The 20,314-nt window shown below is 36.9% G+C and overlaps 4 protein-coding genes across 7 annotated transcripts; 3 read left to right on the top strand and 1 right to left on the bottom strand.

The window, feature by feature from the left end:
• Positions 1-1,429: 1,429 nt before the first annotated feature.
• On the top strand, positions 1,430-3,829 carry LOC135077870 (uncharacterized). Its single transcript, XM_063972410.1, has 4 exons — positions 1,430-1,583; positions 1,991-2,131; positions 2,373-2,562; positions 3,256-3,829. Exons 1-4 carry the CDS (start codon positions 1,476-1,478, stop codon positions 3,408-3,410), a joined length of 594 nt encoding a protein of 197 aa, XP_063828480.1. The 5' UTR covers positions 1,430-1,475; the 3' UTR covers positions 3,411-3,829.
• Positions 3,830-5,206: 1,377 nt separating this feature from the next.
• On the top strand, positions 5,207-8,443 carry LOC135077869 (uncharacterized). The gene is made up of 4 exons (XM_063972409.1): positions 5,207-5,425; positions 6,653-6,808; positions 7,097-7,271; positions 7,970-8,443. Exons 1-4 carry the CDS (start codon positions 5,318-5,320, stop codon positions 8,110-8,112), a joined length of 582 nt encoding a protein of 193 aa, XP_063828479.1. The 5' UTR covers positions 5,207-5,317; the 3' UTR covers positions 8,113-8,443.
• Positions 8,444-8,776: 333 nt separating this feature from the next.
• Positions 8,777-15,698, bottom strand: LOC135077867 (uncharacterized). The gene is made up of 4 exons (XM_063972408.1): positions 15,433-15,698; positions 14,043-14,210; positions 12,305-12,449; positions 8,777-9,585 (listed from the first exon to the last, which is right to left on the bottom strand). The coding sequence occupies exons 1-4, from the start codon at positions 15,517-15,519 to the stop codon at positions 9,410-9,412; spliced, it is 576 nt and encodes a 191-aa protein (XP_063828478.1). The 5' UTR covers positions 15,520-15,698; the 3' UTR covers positions 8,777-9,409.
• A 1,327-nt stretch (positions 15,699-17,025) lies between these two features.
• On the top strand, positions 17,026-20,302 carry LOC135077865 (uncharacterized). Of its 4 annotated transcripts, none has more exons than XM_063972405.1 (4): positions 17,026-17,358; positions 18,699-18,911; positions 19,686-19,812; positions 20,095-20,302. In XM_063972405.1, exons 1-4 carry the CDS (start codon positions 17,260-17,262, stop codon positions 20,211-20,213), a joined length of 558 nt encoding a protein of 185 aa, XP_063828475.1. In that variant the 5' UTR covers positions 17,026-17,259; the 3' UTR covers positions 20,214-20,302. The 4 variants fall into 4 exon arrangements, with proteins under 4 accessions (XP_063828475.1, XP_063828476.1, XP_063828473.1 ...); XM_063972406.1 differs by having other exon boundaries at positions 19,681-19,790; XM_063972403.1 differs by having other exon boundaries at positions 19,681-19,812.
• Positions 20,303-20,314: the final 12 nt, after the last annotated feature.

The following is a 20,314-nucleotide window of genomic DNA, read 5'->3' as shown; positions in this document are numbered from 1 at the left end:
ACATCGATCATCTTTTGAATACAGATTTAAATAAGACGCTTCCTGCCCATAGAATGGAGCTTCAAATGTAACACATCAGTTTTAACGGGACTATTCCCACCTCTCGTTCCCACCACTGCAACTCCTGTGTAGCCAGGATCTACAGCTTGACCGCCACAAAAACCCAACCAATGAAGGTCAAGTTTGTCCCGGGGGAAAGTTAAACTGTCATTGGACCCGCAACGAAATTAATCAGAAAAACATAGGAGGAGTTCGAAATTAAGGTTCGACTTCCCTCCATTGCAAAGCGGATGACAGGTGACAAACAAAGGTTTAAAACCTTTAAGAAAAAGATTATGCACCACGGACAATAAATTAAATTAAGGGGACCTATCTTATGAGCAATTAGCAACTACCTGCCAATAATATTTTTCACAAAATCGCTTAAAAGCACGGAAATTTTTTCACGGAAAAAATACATTTTTGTAGCAAAACAGCATATCACAACAATATAAGATCACAGTTCTAAATTGATGTAAAAATTGCAATAAGTTAGTAAACAAATTGAGTGGGTATATGACTCAACATCAAAAAACTATCTATCCAAAGAATTTCACTTCTTTACAGTTCGTATGACCTATCTTCTAAAACGTGCAAAGTCCTACTTGTGAATTGTGAAGGACTTTTGTAATTCAGACAAGAAAAGAAAAGTAAACTACGAGTATGTACTTACTTATGTGTAGCTTCATAGGCATAATATAATGAATTTTATATTTATCGCCTTTATGAGACCAATAATAAATAAAAATATTAATGTATTAGAGGTAGTTGTAATTACTACTGCCAAATCTTTATTTACAATAAACATAATTTTTTTTAAGTATCTTAAATGATCTAAAGATTAAAGATGTCTTCCCATTTTTGCTCTACAAACCGACCGCCTTTTAACCGCCTCTGTGGTCTACTGGTAAGACCACCTGCTTCAGACGCAGAGGTCCCGGTTTCGATTCCCAGTGGGGACAGATTTTTCTGTTCGGTTTGGTTGGTGATAGGGCTTGTTCTAAGTCCGCCTGGCTAGCTACCACCATCTTACCTAAGTCTGTCGCCATAACAACAATGTTAACAGATTTTTTGTGTTCCGGCAGTTAGAGGTAAGATGGTCAGTTCCTCCGTGTTTGAGGATTCCGGGTGAAACTCGCTTCCACCTTCGGCCTGATCATCACTTACCATCAAGTGAGATACAGACCAAGAGCTTCCTCGTTGTGGATAAAAAGAAATAAAAATAACTTAACCCAAATAACTCAATGACCTTTATTGAGTAACCTACATGAGTACATGAAATCGCAGTATTTTGTCATGAAAATTAGCTGTTTATTACACATTTTTTGTTATCAATTCCGCGCGCAGATTCAATTTCACATGTTGCTGTATTGAATCATTGGCACTTGGATCAACTGGTTGAGGAATCGAGTCACAGCGTATTTCATATTGCAATCATGTTTAGGGGGTTGTGGAGCCCACGCACTGACGTGACTGAGTTCACAAGGTGTTGTTTTTGTCTACCTCTGAGACACGGATTGATCGCATGGGGCTACTTGAAAACGGTAAGTGAATAAAGATAAAAATCTATTAATTACTATTAAAATGATGTAGAGTTCTCTGTGGCTTATAATTAAAGTAATAAGTAGTTTTTAATTAACTTTTATGGGTTCAGTGGAGTAACGAGCTGGTTTGGGGTGTAAATAATCAAAAACAATAGGTGGCTGCTGAACTTGTATTTTTAAATGGGTACCTATGATAGCCCTAATATCATGTAACATTACTGTCTCAAAATAATAAACAAACGGCTGAAAACGATATTGAGTTTTTTACGCCACTTTTGAGTATACCAGCTGAAATGTTATCCCGAATTGGTCTACTGTCTACGAGTCTAATGGCTCTACCAGCCGTCTAACCAGGTGTAAAGCGACGTAAGAAAGTAATCAAATACTTCATGAATTTGACATTTCAGGTTTTACTTTCAGTTCTCATATTCGAACAGTTTCTAGAACAATCTTATAGGGAGAAAATTGCACCGATGTGGGTCATAACTACAGCAGTTACTATAATTGATCTAATTTGGACTGCAGTTTTTATACTGGCCGGGCATATGGTAAGTTCAGTTGTTTAAGAAAAACACAATGTTAAAATAGTACAAATTATGTAAAGAAAACAACGGGTTTTATAATTTGAGGTGTAGGTCCGTGTAATACAGTCCTTGCCCTAAAATAAAAATCAGATACATACAGATGTAATACATAATAGATAGTATTATCCATTAGTCTATCATCTCCTACAGTTTGGCAAGCTCTTCTTGTGACATCCTGTATAAATTAATGTCTCTTTTTTTACAGAAACATCGCTTACTGTTTAAATTATATTACAAGTACAGCGTATGCTTTCTAGTTATATTTATAGTTGTGTTTCTTGCAAATACAATAGATGACATCATTGAGATCGAGACTGGCCGAGACCGAGGTGGAGATGTCACTTACTTGGTGTATTACTTGTCGTATTTTCTATTGGGAGCTATCCCTATGATCGGTAAGTTCATCATCATCATCATCTCAGCCATAGGACGTCTACTGCTGTACATAGGCCTCCCCCAATGCTTTCCATGTTGCCCGGTTGGTAGAGGACTGCGTCGAGCGCCTTCCCTTTACGATGTCGTTTGTCCTCCTTGTGCTACTTAAAGATGGACCGTATGTATATTCAATCGAATACCTAATAACTTCTCCGAATATGTATATGTACCGCAGTCGAAACATTCAACCGATGTTAAACTATATCTAGTTCTCTTCATCTAAAGTCGTTCATTCCATTTAGGTATACTAATCCTCACTAACTTTCGCATTTACAATATCACTAATTCGTACGAGTAGTTACATTGTAATAAACTTGAATCACTCTATTTATTGCTGAAAACTAAATTTTAAATAATTTTTAGTTTGAGAAGCGACTCTAATCGCTAAAAATTTTTAACAACGATTGCTGAAAACTGCTTTAAAATCAATTGCGTCGTTTAGAAAGACCGACAGCGGGAGCGACTTTGTCTTATACTTTTTATAATGATTTAATCATTAGGATAGGTTATTAAAATGTTAGTCTGATGTGCTGGCGATGTGTAGAGATAGAGACAATTATTAATTGTTTTTGGGGCGTTCAGCGATTTTTTCAAGTTATTTTAAAAATATAGAGACACTTCTAAATCAGAAGAATTTCTCAATTTTATTCCAGCACTGCATGGTTACGTCACTCTGCTGGTGAGAAGCGAGCTGCTCAAGCTTGACAGGGCCAGCATTCAGTTCGTAAACAAGGTGAACGATGGCAACAGCCCCATGTGCCTTGAGGACGAGGATCATCACTCTACTACTTCTAAAGAAGTCTATTAGAATCATCAGCATCAGCAGTTCATTTAGACTCCACTGCCAGTGGGGGTCTAGGTCAAATCCTTCATTTTCTTCTGGTTTATTTATACTGCGCGACGTTGCAGTGGAAACTAACGCCCGTATTCACAAACACACACATAAGTGAAGCAGCAAATCGAACGCACAGCGTTGAGTATAGAGCTATGTGATTGGTTCCTGTGTCACCCTGTGCGTCCACGCGCACTGTGAGTCCTCATAGTTGTAGTTATGTTTGTGACTACGGGCGTTAATGACCTGCATAAGTACATAATTATTAGAATATAGATTTTTTTTCATATAATGGACTGTTTTCTTCGTTCTCACAGATACATTTTGTTAAACCCATACTATATTTTATTAGTACCTAACATATTTTTAAAGTCATTGTAACTAACCCCATAGTCTCTAAGGTCAAATTGTTAACTAAACTATAGACTGTTATCTGAAAACAAATGAGTTTTATTTTTAGTTCGAGGAATTTTCAGAGCCTGAAGAAAATTTAACATTTGATCCGGGTTCAAAATGGCAACTATTGTTTTTATTAGTTTATGTTACATTTGTTTTAAAGTTATTTAAATTAGTCTAAATAAATAACTGTTTCGTTTCGAGATTTTTTAATTCAGTTTATGTCAACGTAGCCTTGTAGCGTAGTTCCTTAGAAGTTAATCTCGTGTAAGTTACTGTTAATGTAAAGGCAGAGGTATGTTTATTGCAGCTTATGTGTTTCTTCTTCTTTTTCTTTTCGTGTCGACAACAAACTTACAAAGTGTCATCCCAAAACTCCGCCACAAGAGCGGCGTTGTCAGCAGCACTCATCAAATCCTCGAGGGCATCCTAGAGGGCACGACGTCAGGTGCTTCATCGACTTGGGAACAAAACCGCACCTGCACTCCATGTTCAAGCCATCCAAGAATCCCCACCTGACCAAATTGTCCTTACTACGGCCAACCTGCGTCCGAAGTCTATTCAAAAGAGAGAGAGATGCAGGTTATGGCGCGAGAGAGCTGATCTCCCCTGCCCTTTTGTCCCTGTGTCTGAGAGTCCTCCACCTGGACACGAGCTTATGTGCTGTTTTATTATGTAATAAAGAGAAACAAGTGTTTTCAACTATCGGTATTTTTCTTCTTATACCTAACCACAATATAGTACCTACCTATCGTCGCCAGGCGTCTAACTTGGCTCAAGCAAGCAATTTTACATAATAAAAAAAGAAACAGTATTAGGTCCATTATGACAAAGAGAGCAAACGTGGTCACCCCAAGCAAACTTGGCGGCGCACTGTGACAGACGAGGCGAAGAAGATCGGCAAGACTTGGAGCGAGATCAAACGCGAAGCTCAAGACCGAACGCGATGGAGGACTGTTGTAGACGCCCTCTGCCCCATCTAGGGGACATAGGACCTTAAGTCAAGTAAGTAAGTCATGACAATGAGTCGGTGCTATTCTACGGGCAGAGATTGCTAAATCAAATTTACCCCACTAGAGTGCACGCAAACCCTAAAGAAAAAGCCTGATAGATAAGAACATGTTCCGATGTCGAAACTATGTCCGACTTTATCGAAGATTATAACAAAAGTTAGATTAGATTTCATTTTGTGTATTTTTTTTAACATATAAACTCATACAGTTTATAGTTTACTTACTACTACAATATTTCATATCAGTTAGATACGGAAATTTGATATTTTGCAATACCAGCCCATCCTAATGTACAATAGAAGATGATATGATGTAACTACATCCTACATAACTCATAACCCAATATGGATAATGTTTTGTCATTAATATTATCTGCGGACAACAGACATTGCATATGGAAATATTTTAATAGTTGTTCATTATTTAATCAGCCAACAGTCATAGCAGACCTTTTCAGATTTTTTGTTGTTTATAATGTTTAGAATACCATGGAGACCTCGTGTGGAAGTGCCAGAATTCAACAGGTGCTGTTTCTGTCTACCACTAAGACCCGGATTATTAGTTTGGGGGTATATCAAAATGGTGAGTTTTCTCTATTTTAAGGCCGCCTTTAGGTTTTACTTACGTAATTAACTTACGATAGGTACATTTGCAAAAGAGTGAGAGAGAGAGAGAGACATCCACCCACAAGGTGGACCGACGACCTGATAAAGGTAGCAGGAAGGCGCTGGATGCAGGCTGCTACCAACTGTGCGATGTGGAAGTCATTGGGGGAGGCCTATGTCCAGCAGTGGACGGACGTCCTGTGGGTGAAATGATGATGATGATGATGATATTTGCGAATGTAAACATTTGTAAGTAGCTACAGCCGTAAGTTACTTACATAGGTACTTACGTAGAGACAGAAGGAACTTACAATGTAAAGGCGGGGTAAGTCAGATTTAGCATCAAAAACATTATCAACATGTTAAACAAGAAATAAGCCAAAGTGAGATTAAATCCTTATCGCATAGTCAGATTACAAGGAGTCAGTTAGAAAGGGGCGGTATTACAAACATATACTAACAATAATACCAAACTAGCACTAATAACATATACCTACCTACTTAGTAGTCTTAGGCTACTGGGATCATGAAGATTTTGGATGCATTTAAGTCCTCCCTAAGGCTAATGTGCAGCGTGAGACGACCTCATAAAGGTAGCGGGAAGGGCGTTGGATGCAGGCCGCCATCAACAGGTCTACATTATAAAGAAATCATTGGAGGAGGCCTTTGTTCAGCAAGTGGACGTCTTGTGGATGAAATAAATGATGATGATGAAATCCTCCTAAGAGTGTTTTGGGGCAAATGAAGGAAAAGATGATTCTGCGGTTAGGCGATTATTGCCACGTTTTATTAGATACGCGAAAGCCAATAATTATTATTATTACCTACCTACTAGGTATTATTTTGTGGCCATACTACCGTAACAACAAAGAAACAAATAGAGGAATAAATATTTAAAATTGAATTTGAATTGGACTTCGAAGCTAAGCGTCAATATAACTATAGACCTTGTGCTAGCTGAGAAAATTGATACTGAGAGATTATGAATATTTTTTTCACAACGAGGAAGCTCTTGGACTGTATCTCACCTGATGGTAAGTGATGATCAGGCCGAAGGTGGAAGTGAGCTTCACCCGGAATCCTCAACCACGGAGGAACTGGCTATCCTCTTTAACTTAACTCTAACCTCTAATTTGAGATGATCTACAAAATTAGTGAATAGATTTAACCAAATTGTGTAACTAAACATTTATTACAATTTCAGGCCGCCCTTTCAGTGTTTGGCTACATTCTCATCGAAGATCTAATACGAATGATGAGTCACTCATACTTCAGAGTCCCTACAGTAATGATTCTTCTTGTTTGCTTTGTGGTGATTGACATCATGTTTACCATAGGGTTCATTGTGGCTGGGCATATGGTAAGATTTTTAATTTATTTTTAATACATTAAAAATACATTTTTAGAATAGCCTCTTTTAAAATTAAGTTACACCCGTATTCACAAACGATGCAAATCTAACGCACAGCGTTGAATAGAGCTCTGTGTTTGGTTCGTGTGTCACCCTGTGCGTCCACGCGCACTGTAAGACCTCATAATAATGTTTGTGAATACGGGCGTAAGTATATTATTTACCTACCTACTCCGGAACCATTTTTTCATTGGAAAACGATCATTTAATACCCACTTTTGTAACTTTTGTTTTCAGAAACACCCGCAACTTTTCAGAATGTATTACTACTACAGCTTAGTGTCTCTAGGTATTTTTTTTATTGGCTACATGATCGTGTTAGGGGTGTATTTCTACACCTTTAGGAATTTGCCAGCGTACATATTCCTCTGGACGACTCTTGACTCGTTATACACGGCAGTTCCTTTAATCTGTAAGTATAAATACTTACCAATTATTTTATCCAGCGATTGAAAAATCAACCCTAAGGCTGAGTTGCACCAACTTACTTTAAATGGCAACTATGACAATGACCGGTGAAGTTAGTATGGAATTTGACAGATTTTTGACGTTCGTTAAAGTTAAAGTAAGATGGTGCAACTCTCAGCCTAGGTACTTAGTCTAAGTTGCACCATTAGATTACTTAATCTAAAGCTTACTGTCCTTCAGACAGTTGATATTTTCTGGTACAGTATGACCGGTTGGAAAGATTAAACAAATGTCCAAACGAGTAACGGTGTGAGATGATAGGATTTTTTCCCAACGAGTAACAGTGTTACGTTTCGGTATGACTGGTTGGTAACAAGCATAGAGATATAGAGAGATGCCAACTAATGCGCTAAGTTCGAAACTCAGTGTCGCATTAGAAATTCTTACACAAATATTTTATGTGCTCATTATCCACTGCGGTAATAGTACTCAACGTTCAAATAATCTTTAGTACTACGCAAGCAATGTAAACTGTTTATTATGAAGTCGCTGCTGTCTTCATTGCTGTCACGAGCAATGTGTTTTCTGTTTTTGGGCATATTACTGCTACATTGGCTCCGTTCCCATGTCATGTCTCCCTTTAGTTTCTGTGATATGTGGTGACAAGCGTGTGAAAAATGACCATTCGTGTATTTGTTCCAGTGGTACAACTGTACCTGTCTTTGCTGGTGAAGAGCGAGCTCCGGAAACTGTCCAACAACTCCAACTTCCAGTTCGTGAACACCGCAGCCGAGGCCAGCTGCTCCCTGGACCTAAACAACGTCACTAGTGCCGCAGAGCCGTGATAAAAATGATGTAGCAGCGCGACCAGTGCCGTACACTAGCCTTTAGAGTCCTAGAAGACTACAGACTTTTTGTCGGCCGATAGTAGATCCTTATCTACTACAACAAAGTATTAAATAATTAAGTAGTACTAATTAAAAAGTCTGTGTTGACTCTTATGCCCGGTGCAAACTTCTCCAACCCTTGGCTTCAGCCAGTCAGGTCTTTTATTCGCCCTCCACGATTGGCGCCTTATATCTGAACAATGAACACCCCTCGCACCGTCTAGTTACGGCACTGCACTACTTGTTGAACTTAGTATTTTTTTGGTTATTTTACAGACTTATTTGCGTATTAATTACCCACATTAAAACAATAACATAACAATTATGTAATTGCTTTAAAATCTTCAACTTACGTGTCTCCAGAGCAGATATTCGATTTAAAACGATACCATAATAAAAATCGCCATGTCATATGTCATACATACATGGTTCCTGGTCCATTTTTGTCTGGATCAGACTAGACTAAAGTTAAACTAAGAATATTTGGAATATTGGTACCTACTTGATATTTCAGAATTGAGGAATAAAATACTTACCAATAAGTAATTTCATCGTGTAGGTACTACTAGGTGAAGGTATTACTAGGTACTCATACAAGCACTATAAAATAAGACTCTCTTAATTTGAATCACTTATTTTAATTTAGTCTTAAATGTACTCAATGTCCTTATAATTAATCATAACTACTATTTAATATCTCAATATCACACATAAATTAAATTTCTAAGAGCTACCTAAAATGTTTAGGTACCTATTTACATTTTTACAATGCTCTTTACAACCTTAATACAGGTGCAGCAATTTGACGAAGGTAAATAAAATTCAATTTAAAAAGTCGGGCTCGTTATATCTGACACTACTTTGCTTACCTACTACGAATATAGTGACGTCAGTGGTTACAAACCACATGACAGAGGATGATTATTTGTATTAAGGCCAATTTGTTAGATTTTATCATAACATGACGTGTAATATCTAAGAACATAGGAACCGTTCGCGTTCGTCCTGTTATGAATTCTATTAAAAGTTTCACAATAATGTTCAATATTCTGAATATGAAAAATTCAAATTCATAAATTTTGTTCAAAATTATTTCATTGTTCATTCAAAGATAATTAGTACTGAATCTCTAGGGAAGAAATCCGCACATTCAATTATTGATTTTAGTAAATTTTTTGCAAGATTTCCATTGCTTTTAGCGGATTTTCGCTGACACTGCTGCCTTATGACTAAATGTAATTTAAGTATTAGACTTTTACACTTCGACAACACCGTGTGGTATTGTAGTGCTGGGGTTGTAGACCCCATTGGCCTCAACTTTGACCTGACCGTTGATGATCTGGTGCAGCTGGTTCTCGTATATGTTGGGACCGTCGTCCTCCAGCTTCTGAAGTAAATTCCACACGAGGACCAGCATGTAGATTTGTATGCCTGAAAAGAAGTTGAAATTCAAGTTGTATTACGGTAATGGTTTGGGTATACATAAGAGCTTAGAAAAAGTATTAAACTCTGCCACATAATAATGGAGCTGCAAGACTCTTCAAGTTATGGAAAAGAGTTATCTACTGGTTTTTATATTATCTAGCTGCTTTGCGCGCAAACATCGCAGTCGGTCGTTGTGGAACTCCTTGGAGGATTCGTCCAGGAATCCTCCTTGGTTGAAGGGAAAAAATAGTAGAGTCACTAAGTGGCGGAGCACTATAGCAGACGAGGCGAAGAAAATCGGCATGACTTGGAGCGAGATCAAACGCGAAGCGCAAGACCGAACGCGATGGAGGACTGTTGTGGACGCCCTCTGTCCCATTCAGGGGACATAGGACCTTAAGTCAAGTGTGTACAAGCAAGTTAAAGAAGTATTAAATACTTCGGCCATTCTCAGATGAGCTAGTTTTTGCGTGTCCGGGCTGTTAAATCGTTAAAAATGACAGATTAGAGACATGCAAGTATTTTTATATGTTACTTAACAACCCTATCCAGTTGTGCATTAAATCATAGGCCTCTATTTTAAGTATTTGTGACTTAATTAATTTCATGAACCTCTGTTCTCTAATTACCGTTACGCGTCCGCACACCGACTTAATGTTAAAAGTTGGCTGTAATTTTTATGTCGTATAGATTTGGTTCCCTCCATTCAACATTTTAAAGAGTACAAAAGATTGTCTTATGCATAGCAAAATATCTATTCAATAGAGCCATTCTGTAAATAATTAGAATTAAAAAACTGCTTGTCCGAGCGAAAGTCCTAATTCCCGTGACGTTTTCTGTTTTTGGGCACACAAGCCTAAATAATAATATTTGACACATCATTTACGCGCGCGGCGCGAGCCCTTAGTTAGTTCTAAGACCTGTTAGCAAGTAGACGTCTATTGCGTTGGCGTACCGTCGATGAATTGCGTAAGAGTATAATTACCATGTTTTTGGTTTTCAATTTTTCTATTTACCATGTCCTTATTTTTATACTCGATTTTTGAAGGTAGTTCCACGTTGTTAATTTAAATAGAATCAGTACTTTGGCCTTCATACGTTGTAGTAAGACAGTATTTGCATACGCTGCAGATTTTGGAAATTTTGAAGAAAAACTGTCGTTTTATAATTTCCATGTACTAATTACCATATATTTATAATCACCGTTGTATGAAATTATTACCTACAAATTACGCTCACGATTGAATAAGTATGATGATAAAATACGAAATATACCTAGACTTTTGCATAACAACTTTACGGACTTTTCTTCCAATCTGACATCAAAATTTTGAAAAGCTTTCGTTAGAGTAACCTCGATATAGATTCGATTTCATGGCTAATGTTCAGCTTCAGTTGCTCAGTTGATGGTCAGGAGATGTCACCCCTGCGTGAAACATGTCTCGTACCAGATACTTATTTTTAATGTTATTATTTTACATGTTAAATCATTAATTAATTCTAATATAATACCATTAAAATCTATCCATATTACCTTTGCCCTAAGAAGATGAGATTGTCCAACAGTAACACTTACCTGGCGTGATCACATTAAGAACAAAAGGGAAAAAATCAACAGATAATGGGACTTTTCAAGACAAGAGTGTATAGGCACTTTGTACTATCCTAGACTGCATCCTAACTGCTTTGTTATGCATAGAAAAAACTGGATACTGGGCAGAAGAAGCTTGGAGAACAAACTATATACAAATGCATCCTAAGACCCATGTAGACATATGGCATCGACCCAGCCTCGCAAATGTAGAAATACTTTAACGTTTTCAAAATGAAGTATTAAAAATCTTGAGCTGTGCACCTTGGTTTACAAAGTCCACTGAAGTGATATCAAACGTCAAAGAGGGTGTAGTTGCTACATCCCTTCTAAATTCTGAGAATTCTGCATTCAGGCTCCGGAGAAAGCGAATAGCATCAATCTGAAAACTTATTGTAAAAGAATCGAGGTGACAAATCATGGGATACGCAGAGCTGGAACTGTCATTATTACAAATTCAATTTAATCTGATAATGGGTGATAGCTGATCGCAGATAGATTAAAAAGAGGAAAAATCACTTATATCATTAATTACTTTTTCGATATATGCATATCCGAAAAGTCTAATTTGTGAGACCTCCTGATCCATTATCTGTACGTTAAATCGTTTGTACCACATTTCAATCAAATAAATGATGATTAAGATTCTGATTCAGCTAAATGCTCTCATTTGAAATGTGACCCGTAGCCCCTTCTTGTTGAAACTAATATCCTGCTATAGCCTCGATTCTTGCAGTATACTGAAAATATCTTGATACAATAAATAAAAGAAATTAATGTTTTTCTTTTTGCAAAGGGTTATTAAGTGTACCTACAGCGTTTTTTATGACGCTATATGTACATATATTTGTGTACAAATTTATCAATGCAAGATGTTGTTTTTTTTGCTATTTTACATATCTTTTCTAATTACCGTTAGATTAAGTATTAGCCTTATCTAATTACCGTGACCATAAAATTTTTGGATCTCATTTACGCGAAAACCGCTTTGAATAATTTGACGCCTTTACTATTTTCAAATTCGTACTTTTCATGTGTTTTATATTTAAATGCATTTAAGTCAACTAAGCCAAATTTCAAAAATGATATGGTAATTAGGCTGAGAACGCCTGATCGTGAGAATGACCGACTTACATAATCCAGCGAACATTAACAGGACCAGCTCCACCACCACGAACATGTGCTTTATGGCCGTCAACTCGAATAAGCCCAGGACGACGGTCGTTAGAGTGGTGCAGAGGGCGAAGTAGTAATAGATTCGCACATATTTTTTTATTCTCTGTAAAAGAAACATTAAGTATTATGTTAAAAAGCTTTTTTATTTAAAGACTTTATTGCACACACAACAATGTTCTGTACAAAAAGGCGAGCTTAATGCCATACGTCATTCTCTACCAGCTGACCTTGAGCAAAACAGAGATATTTAGTAGGCGGTGCTAAAAAGCTACAAAAATGTACACAATATAATACATAAAATATTATAATATATATTTATACAAAGTATATACATAAATACATACATATAATTTATATAAAATGGATGACGAGAGGTAAGGGAGGATAGGAGAGGATAAGGGAGAAAAGGAAAGATAGGGTTTTTATTGGCGGTCAAGCTGTAGATCCTGGCTACACAGGAGTAGGGAACGAAAGATGGGAGCAGTCATAAGCTTTATGGATTTTAAAACTCTTAAGGATTTGTAGGAAAGGTCAACTTAATACTTCAGAGAGATAATGAAAGGGGGTCCATAAGAGATTTTCTTTTACTTCAAAGATGCTGCGAAAATGTAATAATAAACATTTGTTTTTTACCTACAAAGCTACACATAACGAGTAGATAATTAATATGTACACCAACTTCATTAAATTCAGTTTAGCCAGATTGAGCATGACCAGATCATCCTAGAACTTGATAAACCTACGTTCAAATTACAATTTCTAGGAATAGCAACTTGGTACTTTAGTTATTGGATATTGTCTTGAGGAAAACATGTTTTTAAACTTTTTTACCCTCTTTAGTGTTCAAAAAAGATAATGATTCTTTGAACTCTTTATTTTCTAAGTATCGCATTGGACGTAGGCTATTTAAAGTAGCCCGTGACCCTGTTACGATAAACCAAGATAATGCACTATTGCAGTTTGAATGACGTTTATTATCAGTGGCATTTCCCGTTTTCTATCACTTGTGACTGCACATATCTGCTGTAATGTATATTATTATTATGATTAAAGGTCAGCATATGCCGAGGAAAAAACATATTTTTCAAAGTACTCCGAGTATATTTTATTTTCTGAAAACAATATTATAGTAAAGTTATTATAGCATCAATGTTCATTACATGTAGGTAAAGTAGGTATTTTAGGTGTGCCACTCATAGGCAAAGTTGTATTTTGTATGATTACATATTTTCAAAGATTGTTCTGTTTTCGGGTACAGTCTGTTACAATTTGCAAAGTTCCTCATCATCATTAAAAGTAATTTAGTTTCCCCTGTAGGAGGACGACCCTCTCTAATTTTTTTATGCCGGGTTTGGCCTACAACCTTAACCGTTGGCTAGACTGGTAGGGGAAGATGACCTGGCCAGTCGACTAGGGAAGGCTAAGCTTCATCATTATCATCACCATTTAGCCACAGGACGACCACTGCTGAAAATAGACCTCCCCCAACGAATCCCAAATTGCCAGATGGTAGCAAAACTTACTAATGATTTATTGAAGAGATTGGGCGGAAATGGCCCAAGAACCAATAGCGATACCGTTGGCTCCCTTTCATACCTGGGTGTAGTTAAGGTATCCATTAATACCACAACAGTATTGCATTTAATTCTTGGACTACTTTCCATATTATGCTGTCTTTTGTTAAAAAAATACCAACCATATGAGCGCCGTATATGAGGAGCGCATTGAATCCTAGCTCTAGCAGGTAGATGAAGATGCACAGCTCCGCCGGCAGCCCGACGTTGGTGCCGTGGTACACCAGGTCTGTCCCCAGGCTGATGTGCACGGCGTAGCTGTATACACCCACCATGAACCCGCAGAACAGCTGGAACAAACATTTTAAAGATAATGTAAAGCGACGATAGGCGTATGGTCAAGGTGTCGGACTGGCCGACTCGTGATCCGAGGAACGCGGGTTCGATATCCGTCGTCGCTCGGTATCAAGTAGTCTAATCCGGCATTCAATAGTTGTTGTTTTATGGTTATTTTAGGTCCAAAATGGAATCTGGTAGAATTTTGCTTTTAATCAGCGCTTTTAATAAGATCCGAGGTGGCAACACCGATAAGAGTAAAATTTTTGGAAACTTTCGGCAAATGATAAAATCAATAAATATTTGAGGTAACTATAACTATATTGAGTACCTGTATTCATTTATCTACATTTAACTTGTTATTGCAGCTTTAGTTACAATGTCAAGTTCACTTAATGCTATCAAGAAACATCGTCACTGTAACGGAATAGGTAGTCATTAGGTGGTAGTTACCTACGTTTGAGTTTTATTAATAAACAAACAAAAACATAACCCTCCTTCTAGCGCAGTCGGGTAAAAAAAGGATCGAGGGATTTTGGTAAGGTAAGGTTTATTTACCTTACACAGTAGTTTTATACAGATGCAACGTATTCACTTCTTATTGTAATTAGTTACCTACTTCAGTAAAAATCATAAAAATCTGGATTTCAGGCAATCCTACCATGGTAACTCCATTGAATAGTAAAACATGATTGACTATTACGATACGGTATACCTACTCGCATTTAACATGTTAAATGCCACATGGCGTTGACCAATAAACAAAGTAATGAAAACAAGAAAAGGAACTCTGCGTTTTACTAATAACCCCTTCAATCATAGACGTTAGGAGTGAGACGTTATTAGAATCATCGCAAAATTATTGTGGTGTTTCTGAGTTAATTTTTGCATGCTAATAAATCTTAGCTACTTAAACATCGTTCTCACTGTCTGTACCTAACATCTTTAAATACCATGTTTAATTGCAATTATAAATGATTATGATTATGAGGATTATTAATTAAGTATTGGATAAATAAATAAATAACTTTTAAGACGTAGGTCTAATTTAATGAAAGCCTAGCTAGGTACACATAGGTAAATGAATATTCTTGTTAAACACAATTAAAGAACTGCATTCTTAAAAGTAGAATCATCTATGTGATACTGTAATTATGTAACACTTTTTTGTGACAAGTAAATACTACAACACAATGTTTAGGATACTACAACTGCAATAAGGAAGTTCGCACTTACGACATTTAAATATGCAACCACCAGGACTCCCCTTCGTAAGGGCATGCAGAAGCAGCACCTCTGAAGCACAGGCCAGTCGCAATACATCTTCACGTTACAAAAACACTTCAAAACACAAATGTACTCCACCAAAATACGATCACCACTGCGTCCAGCTCAATTTGTGCCTACACTGAATCAACTACTTGTCACACCATTTATCTAATGGAGACCGGCATTGTCTGGCCGCTATACACGTAATGTTCCTTTATAAATGCAAACGAAAACTGTCCACTTTATATGCTGCGGACCTCTGGCCTCTGGGCGATACACTATCAAATGTAAACATTTAATTACTACAGCATTAATTAATATACCTGATTAGCGAATTCGAAAAATACTCTGAAACATTGATTTTATCTTCATTGGTGTTTTCAATAGTTTGCACAGGGTCCGATAAGAATATTTATATGGTCAAACTAATTATTTAATCGGCTCTTAGAAGTGGTTCCTCTTAGAAGTGTTACCCTATCGCTTTTAAGCTAATTTTTTCGAGGAAAATATCGCTTGAGATGTTCTTTTAGGAAAAATGTGTGGCATTTATATGACTCATTATGCTGGTCTTAAATTGGTACGTGTTACAATGTTTCAAACGGCATACCTGTTGGCTGACCTACCTTGAGGACGTTTCAATAAAAGATCCAGAGAAACTACGCGCGTTTTAAGTAGTTCCTTTTGTTGGAAGGGGAAAATCGTTCAGTCTTGATTCGGAAAACAGACTTCGTTTTGGTACTTATCCCCAAAAAAATGCTAAAATAATATTGCTATAATTAATTAAGAAAATTGAACGCCTAATGAAGAAACTTAACTGATGACCTAGCTTAGCAAATAAATTGCCATAAGTATCTTTTTTTTTAAATTGCTCCGTAAGTTTCTCTTGCAAATACGAGTAGTTTTTTTGTTTTTTTTCATGTTAAGTCTCCATAACCTTGCTGATTATTATCCGCAGTAGAACTCGAGTGGACCACCAAGTCTTATCATCATCATCATTTCAGCAAAACACGATATCCCCATCATCCATCAACTGCTATCTTGAAGTCGTCTGTCCATCGAGCAAGTGGACTTTGTCGTAATCTCGCTCTACTATGGGAGTAAGTAGAGAGGATGTTTGCATTTCACTCTAATCAGAAGCTTTCATTTTAGGGCGTTCCCCTTCAGCAACGAGCTTTCTGACTAAACCAATACCTCAGCCTTTCGGGCTTAGTTACTCTTCTGTGGGTGCTAATTTTAGGCTTCTTCTAGGCTATTTCTCAGACCTACTTCGCAAAATTGGATCATTTGGAACCATAGAAAAAGATCACAGCTGCAATCTTTTTTTGTGGGGGAAAACTGCGGTTATGTAGGGTTCGCAAAGTCAGAAGGTCTTTCGCCTTAAGTGGGAAGGAACTGTGGGGTTCCGGATAAAGCCTTCACTACCACTGTACCCTACTGTACACCTCCAATCCTATACCAACTATTTCAAAAACGCTGAGGAGACAAGATAAAGATTATGGTCTTGTCAATATTGCCAGAAAATTGATGTCAACGGTTATCAACAATGTCAAAAAGACAATAATCACAAGTCAAGACGTAAATTTGCGGTTAATTTAATATTTGTTTTAATTTATTCCGTAAATTGATAACCATGTTTACAAACCACTGAAAGTGTTACGAAAATTATGAATAATGTTTTTGTTAATTATTTAATCTCGGTTCTTATAACTGAGTGTTTGGGACATCGTCATAGCACCACACGTTATCTTCGACATGTAGAATTTTTATTATTCATATTATTTTATTCACTTCACTATGTGTCTGAAGTTAGAAGTGACTCTACCTACTATAGAAAAATTTCTACTGATGTATACTTTACGAGTCGGATGCATTATAATTCTCGTTTGGACAATGGTAAGTATTCTTAAGTTTTGGAGTATATCTTACAGTTACAGGCTAGGTGTATCACAGAAGTATCAGAGGGGTAGAGACGTTTTCAAGAAAAATAACATGATTTAGTTCTAGCAGTCCTCATTTTCATTTTTTTTACCGTATCTCCAAACTAAGCACGAAAACAAAACCTTAATATGCTGCAGGCAGTCAGCAGTGTAATTTAAACCCGCAACTTCAGCTGGTATTAATATAATTATATTACATAAGGATATGAAAATCTAGCCTACTTAGATTTATAACACAGCAACAATAAGTAAAGTAAAAAGTAAAAAATGTTTTATTTGACAAACAGAGCGACATCACATTTACATAAATTAGGTACATGAAGAAACATTGTATAGGGGCATGCCATGGGCATGCCTCGACACCGATTTTCAGCGGAAGTAGGAACCTTTTACAATACAATACAATTAAAAAGATAGAGCCTCTGCTTTCATGACGTCTATTGATGTTTGCCAATCTGAATTAATTATAAATATTAACTTAAGTATATGCTGTATTGTAAATATTCTCTACAATATTGGAGATAATAGTACTTTAGAAGCGGCTGAGACACAGATGTAATGTTCCGGGAACATCGCTAGTAAACAAGCAGTGACCTCATAGTTTTGTTGCACAAACAGACAAACAATATTATTATAGCAGCAATTTCTGTGTAGCCTATGCAAATGATAACAGTGATTATAGTTCGTTGTAAATACTTATTTTCACGCTAAATCAAGGTCTCCTACTGTGACAATGAATAAAAATCTGCAATGAAGAACATACGATAGAGTAATATTGAACTCTACATGACTGAGGAAAATGCGGTTCCAATTGCGACAATTTCCAAAGCACAACTTCTTTAGAAACATATTTCATTGTAACTCTAAAAATAATATTTCAATTTCATGCAAAATACAATTTTGGAATAATTTTATTGTGATTTCAAATAACCTGTGTTTTTCTTCCGACTTCGAAATAAAACCAAATCCCGACAAATAGCTATTTTACAAACTTAACAAGTGCATGTTGTCTTGGTATATTTTCTTCTTCTTTATCTTTATCTCCACAATAAAGAAATAATACCTTTGAATATCTGCAAATAAGTCACCTTACTCGTATTTATCAAATAATAAACCATTGCTCCTTCTTTTTTGTAATTTACATTAAACGATTGTTCTTATAACACAAAAGACGAAGTCGTCTACCTATTGCGCAGATTACACCCTTTTGTTTCAAAATAGCACCAGATAAGAATTGTCACTATGTCTAGTTCAATGTGCCGTCGTTTCCATTCACAACAAGTCATCTACTTTCAGCTCCGCTCACTGCTCTGCTACCTATTTTTCGTGGACGCCATATTGGAGATTTTACTGAAACGCAAGGTGGTGCCAATACTGGTGACCGACCCGAAAGCGAAGATCATAGACAAAGACAGCATCATGATTGTCTACTTCATCTACATAGGAATGCTGCTGGCAGAGTCCTTTCTATTTGTCGCGTCGTGGTACCTTGCAAGAGGACTCTATTTGGTAATGTTTAATCTCTAATTAGCTTAGTTGTTGAAAAAGTTCATGTCCCTTCACTTACATTTACATCATACATCAACGGGAGAATTCCCACCTCTCGATCCCTCCGCTGCAACTCCTGTATAGCCAGAATTAGCACCCAATAAAACAAAATCAATGAAAGTTTATCCCGGCCGGAGGAAAGTTCAACTGTTATTAGACCCGCAACTAAATTAATCAGAATAACATCTTCACTTACATTAGGTGTCAAACATCTGTAAAGCACTGCTACTTATATTATTTTTATATAAAATATTTCAGTACTTTTACTTAGTTGCTAACCCAAATTAAGCCAGTGCATCCATATCTCATTCACTTGTGATAGTGCACCAGTTATCTATAGTTTATCAGGAACATGTTTATTTAACACTTTTTTAGCAATATCCCTTTCTGAAACTCCTTATTTATCAGTACAGCTCAATAATAAAGATGATGAACGTTTTGGGAATTTGGGGGACAGCTGCTTAACAGCATCGGTCCAATCAAGGTATTTTAGAGTCAGAGACTCTGTAGAAGCTATTCCATGAAACTGCTCAACCTTTACTGGTTGGGTTTCATTGAAGACCAAACTGTAAATCCTGACTTTACAGGAGTTGAAATGGTGGAAGGTGGAAGAGATGGGTTAGTCCCGATTCATACAGAGGTCTTTATATCTAGTACGGGACAGCTCACATTTAAAAAGGAGTATTCTTTTTCTAGTGATTGCTATGCTAATTTTTAATTCATTTTTCAGTATAGATCAGATTATTTCGTCCCCTACCTGGTGTGTCGGATGGCTACGTGGGCAGTCGAAGTATTACTCTTGGTCGTGCTGTGCATCATCCACAAGTTTCTCATTGGCTGGTACTTAGGAATACTGTTCTTCGTTAGTAAGTTTCTAGCAACTCGTAGCAGATTGAATTTTGTAATATGAAAATAGAAACTCCTTGATTCTACTTTTTGGAACTGTTAAGAACTAATTATCTAGGTAGACCGACCACCTCATTAAGAAGCAGGAAGGCGAGGGATGCAGGTTGCTACCAACCAGTCAATATAGATATTATTGGGGGAAGCCTATGCTCAGCAGTGGACGTCCTGTGGCTGATGAAATTATGATGATGATGACGTAGGAAAAGTTGAAAAGTTTTTAATTTAACATTTCTTGCAGTTCTCGAGTTCTACGCATTCATCGTGGTGTACAGTTATTACTGCGAGCTGTGGGATTGTGACCACCCTTGTAAGCAGGAAGACGACAGCAGCCATTTTAATATTTGTTCAAGCTCTTAAGGACTCAGCTCAAAATCCGCGTTATTATTTATCAAGAGGAAGCTTTTAGAAGAGTGTACGTCATCATAGAGTCAGATTTCGGCAACTACCTACTATAGAAA

Source organism: Ostrinia nubilalis, chromosome 14, assembly GCF_963855985.1.
Source record: "Ostrinia nubilalis chromosome 14, ilOstNubi1.1, whole genome shotgun sequence".
In the NCBI taxonomy this organism is placed as follows: domain Eukaryota; kingdom Metazoa; phylum Arthropoda; class Insecta; order Lepidoptera; family Crambidae; genus Ostrinia; species Ostrinia nubilalis.
Note: the sequence above shows the minus strand (reverse complement) of the source record. Positions and strands in the feature narration are given on the sequence as shown.